General features: G+C 41.0%; 1 protein-coding gene across 2 annotated transcripts in view; it reads left to right on the forward strand.

The window, feature by feature from the left end:
- ZNF461 (zinc finger protein 461) overlaps positions 1–4,100 on the forward strand; it is a 45,707-nt gene that overhangs the window by 14,865 nt on the left and 26,742 nt on the right. For both annotated transcript variants that reach the window (XM_011950599.1, XM_011950600.1), the window contains exons 2-3: positions 1,638–1,764; positions 3,528–3,623. In XM_011950599.1, the coding sequence (XP_011805989.1) occupies positions 1,647–1,764; positions 3,528–3,623 (214 nt within the window). In that variant the 5' untranslated portion in view covers positions 1,638–1,646. The remainder of the gene's footprint in view (positions 1–1,637; positions 1,765–3,527; positions 3,624–4,100) is intronic.

Raw genomic sequence — 4,100 nt, forward strand, 5'->3', positions numbered from 1 at the left:
TTGCATGGAAAAACTGAAGATCTTGCCAGGAAATATATGATCACCATTTACAAACTCCAGTTTTAGATTGAACAGCATATGTTAGACTTGGGTCACATCTATGAGAGTCTAGATCATTCTACATTAATATTCTTTAGTTTAGGAACATAGTAAGTATACAGGGAGAGGTGGTGGATGGTAACAGTTAAGACCTCTCAGGTGTAATTACAAAACAATGGAATATGTACCTTAGAAAATACCTTAGAGATTTTATTCACCCCAGAGATTCAAGCTTAAGAGAATTTTTAAATCTTTTATTGTAAGATTAAATGAGGCTGGGTGCAGTGGCTCATGCCTGTAATCCCAGCACTTTGGGAGGCCAAGGTGGGAGGATTGCTTGAGCCCAGGAGCTCGAGACCAGCCTGGCTAACATGGTGAAACCCTGTCTCTACTAAAAATACAAAAAAAAATTAGCTGGGCGAGGTGGCGGGCGCCTGTAATCCCAGCTACTCGGGAGGCTGAGGCAGGAGAATGGTGTGAACCTGGGAGGTGGAGCTTGCAGTGAGCTGAGATCCAGCCACTGCACTCCAGCCTGGGCGGCAGAGTGAGACTCCGTCTCAAAAAAAAAAAAACAAAAAACAAATGTTATGCTACCAATAAAAATCATATTACAGTTACAATAACTATTTCTAGATAATAAACCAACCCAAAATTTAGTTGGTTAAACAACAATCATGGTTGGGCTTGGAAATCCACAATCTGAGCAGAGCTCAGTAGGAATGGCTCACCTCTGTTCCATGTGGTATCAGCTGAAATGGTCTGATTGGGAACTACATGACCCACTTTCAAGATAATTCCCTCACATGGCTTGCAAGCTGTTGCTGACTGTTGTTTGGGGAGGCTTGGTTCCTTTCCCCATGAGCTATCCCATGGGCTGGTTAGGCTTCCTAGGAACATGGTGGGTGGGTTTCCGGAACGAACATCCCAAGAAAGTAAGGCAGAAGTATGATATGTTTTTGTGATCTAACCACGGAAGTCACATAATCACTTCTGCCATATTCTATAGGTTGAGTAAGTCTATAGGTTGAAAGATGTCCTTTCAGGTTCAAGAGAAGGGGACACATAACTTTACACCAATTGGAAGGGGGATGTCAAGATTAAATTGAAGAAGAATATATGCGACGCAAGATACAGCAGTGTCCATCTATGGAAAATATAGTCTGCACCAGATGTCTGCTAAAGAATTTGTAGGAAAACTAAAAATGCCTATGGCATGTTAGTCATAATCATGAAGTAAAATTTTCAAGTTATTTTTCTCAAGATAGAGATTTTAATTAGACATGTTGGAAAGATTTAAACATTTTTAACTATTTAATTTAATTGGGAGCCTGTACTTATTTTCTTAATTTCGAGATGACTGATAAACAGGAGTTTCCCACCTATACAAGAAGATGTGTCTGCAGAAATTGAATTGTTTAAGAACATGTGGGCACTCCGCTTCAGTCACACTAAATTCCTCTTTGACCCGTGTCCCAGGCTTAGCCTATATATTCAGTAGACTGTCTCCTTTCTTGCAGTACCTTCTTTTAGCGCCTCTCTTTTCTTTTTAAAAATGTTTCTTATAATTTCAAAAATAGTACTATGATTTGTCATTTTAGGAGTTGGTGATGTTCAGAGATGTGGCTATAGATGTCTCTCAGGAGGAATGGGAATGCCTGAACCCAGCGCAGAGGAATTTGTACAAGGAGGTGATGTTGGAGAATTATAGCAACTTGGTGTCACTTGGTAAAGTTATCTAAAAATTAAGAACCTGACAATTCAGAATTCCTCTAACAATTCACAATCTACTTGGAATTTCTTCTTTCTCCCCTATTAATTTAGGGCTAGCTTTCAAATAACTGGATGAATTTTCTCTTTATGTATTGTAGAAACAAGTACAGCTAAATGCAGGGACATTTTCATTTTCCCCATCCTTACATGTTCTTTTGGTGCTTTCTTATAATAACTCTTCTTTGATGTTTAAGGGGCAGAATTAGAAATCTGCAATGTTAAAGCATAACGCTGTCAAAGAAAGCACTCTGTCTTGTCTTTTTTTCACGTCCACTGTACTAAATCTGCCAGTGTACTAGCACAAGATTAAAACTAGACACATGGGTTCCAGGAGTGAAGCTTTTTTCTTTCCTGGGTAACAGAGTGGTAGGCTGGAGTAATAAAGGTTCATTTACTATTCTCAAAGGAACACCACTCCATTTCCTACAATAAATGTCCTCTTTCATTTTTTATTTAATTTATTTGTTTGTTTTTTGAGATGGAGTTTCACTCTCATTGCCCAGGCTGGAGTGCAATGGCGTGATCTTGGCTCACCGCAACCTCTGCCTCCCGGGTTCAAGCGATTCTCCTGCCTCAGCCTTCTGAGTAGCTGGGATTACAGGCATGTGCCACCACGCCTGGCTAATTTTGTATTTTTAGTAAAGACATGTTTTTTCCATGTTGGTCAGGCTGGTCTCAAACTCCTGACCTCAGGTAATCACCCGCCTCGGCCTCCCAAAGTGCTGGGGTTACAGGCATGAGCCACCACACCCAGCCTTTTTAGTTTTTTCTCTTTTTTTTTGAGACAGAGTTTCACTTTTGTTGCCCAGGCTAGAGTGCAATGGCGCATCTCGGCTCACCGCATCCTCTGCCTCCCAGGTTCAAGCAATTCTCCTGCCTCAGCCTCCTGAGTAGCTGGGATTACAGGTGCCCGCCACCAGGCACTGCTAATTTTTGTATTTTTAGTAGAAACAGGGTTTCACCATGTTGGCCAGGCTGGTCTCGAAATTCTGATCTCAAGTGATCCACCCGCATTGGCCTCCCAAAGTGCTGGCATTACAGGCGTGAGCCACCATGCCTGACCTGTATTCTCTTTTAAATGATTTGCCTTTGGAAGTAATTTTTTAAGAACTTTGTACAGTTAACATTTAAAAAATATGAGGCCGGGTGCAGTGGCTTATGTAATCCCAGTACTTTGGGAGGCTGAGGCAGGTGGATCACCTGAGGTCAGGAGTTTGAGACCAGCCTGGCCAATATGGGCGAAACCCCGTTTCTACTAAAAATGCAAAACTTAGCCAGGCACTGTATTGGGTGTACTGTAATCCTGGCTACTTAGGAGGCTGAGGCAGGAGAATCACTTGAACCCGTGAAATAGAGGTTGCAGTGAGCCGAGATTGTGCCATTGCACTCTAGCCTGGACAACAAGAGCAAAACTCCCTCTCAAAAAAAAATTTAAAAAAAGAATGAATATCTCAGGAAGCTTCTTTTTTTTCCTCACAACAAAATAAGAGAAAGCTTACATAAATTTAAGTACTATTTTATCGCCTGTTTGTTTGCTTTGTTTGTCATGATCCTGTGTTCATCTGAATATGAGGATTTCATCTTCTCCTTTATTTCCTCTGTATCCCTTATCAAGTACCATTTTTATCTGCGATTTATTTTTATTTTAATTAGTTCTAAATTACTGTATTTGGATACATTCATTTCCATCTCATCTCAATTTCTTTTCTTATAACTAGGACTTTCTGTTTCTAAGCCAGCCGTAATCTCCTCACTGGAGCAAGGGAAGGAGCCCTGGATGTTTGTGAGGGAAGAGACAGGAAGATGGTGCTCAGGTGAGTGAACAAGCACAGGAAGCCCTTGCAGGGAGCAGACGAGCTGGTCAGAATGTTGGGTTGGCAAGGTTATTTTAAATCAAATACTTAGGGAAAACCTGATTTCAAAACATATTACAAACCTATAGTAATCAAATAGTGTGGTACTGGCATAAAGATAGACTTGTAGATTAATGGAATAGAATAGAGAGCCCAGAAATAAACCCTTGCATAAATAGTCAATTGAATTTAGACAAGGGTGCCAACACTTCCATGGAGAAAATTGGATGATCCACAGGCAAAGGAATACATTTGTACCCTTGTCTTATACCAGATAGAAAACTTAGAATGGATCAAAGACCTAAATATGAGATCTAAAACAATAAAAACTCTTAGAAGAAAATATTGGAGGCCAGGCGCGGTGGCTCAAGCCTGTAATCCCAGCACTTTGGGAGGCCGAGACGGGCGGATCACGAGGTCAGGAGATCGAGACCATCC

This window comes from Colobus angolensis, unplaced genomic scaffold (genome assembly GCF_000951035.1).
Source record: "Colobus angolensis palliatus isolate OR3802 unplaced genomic scaffold, Cang.pa_1.0 Scaffold31, whole genome shotgun sequence".
In the NCBI taxonomy this organism is placed as follows: domain Eukaryota; kingdom Metazoa; phylum Chordata; class Mammalia; order Primates; family Cercopithecidae; genus Colobus; species Colobus angolensis.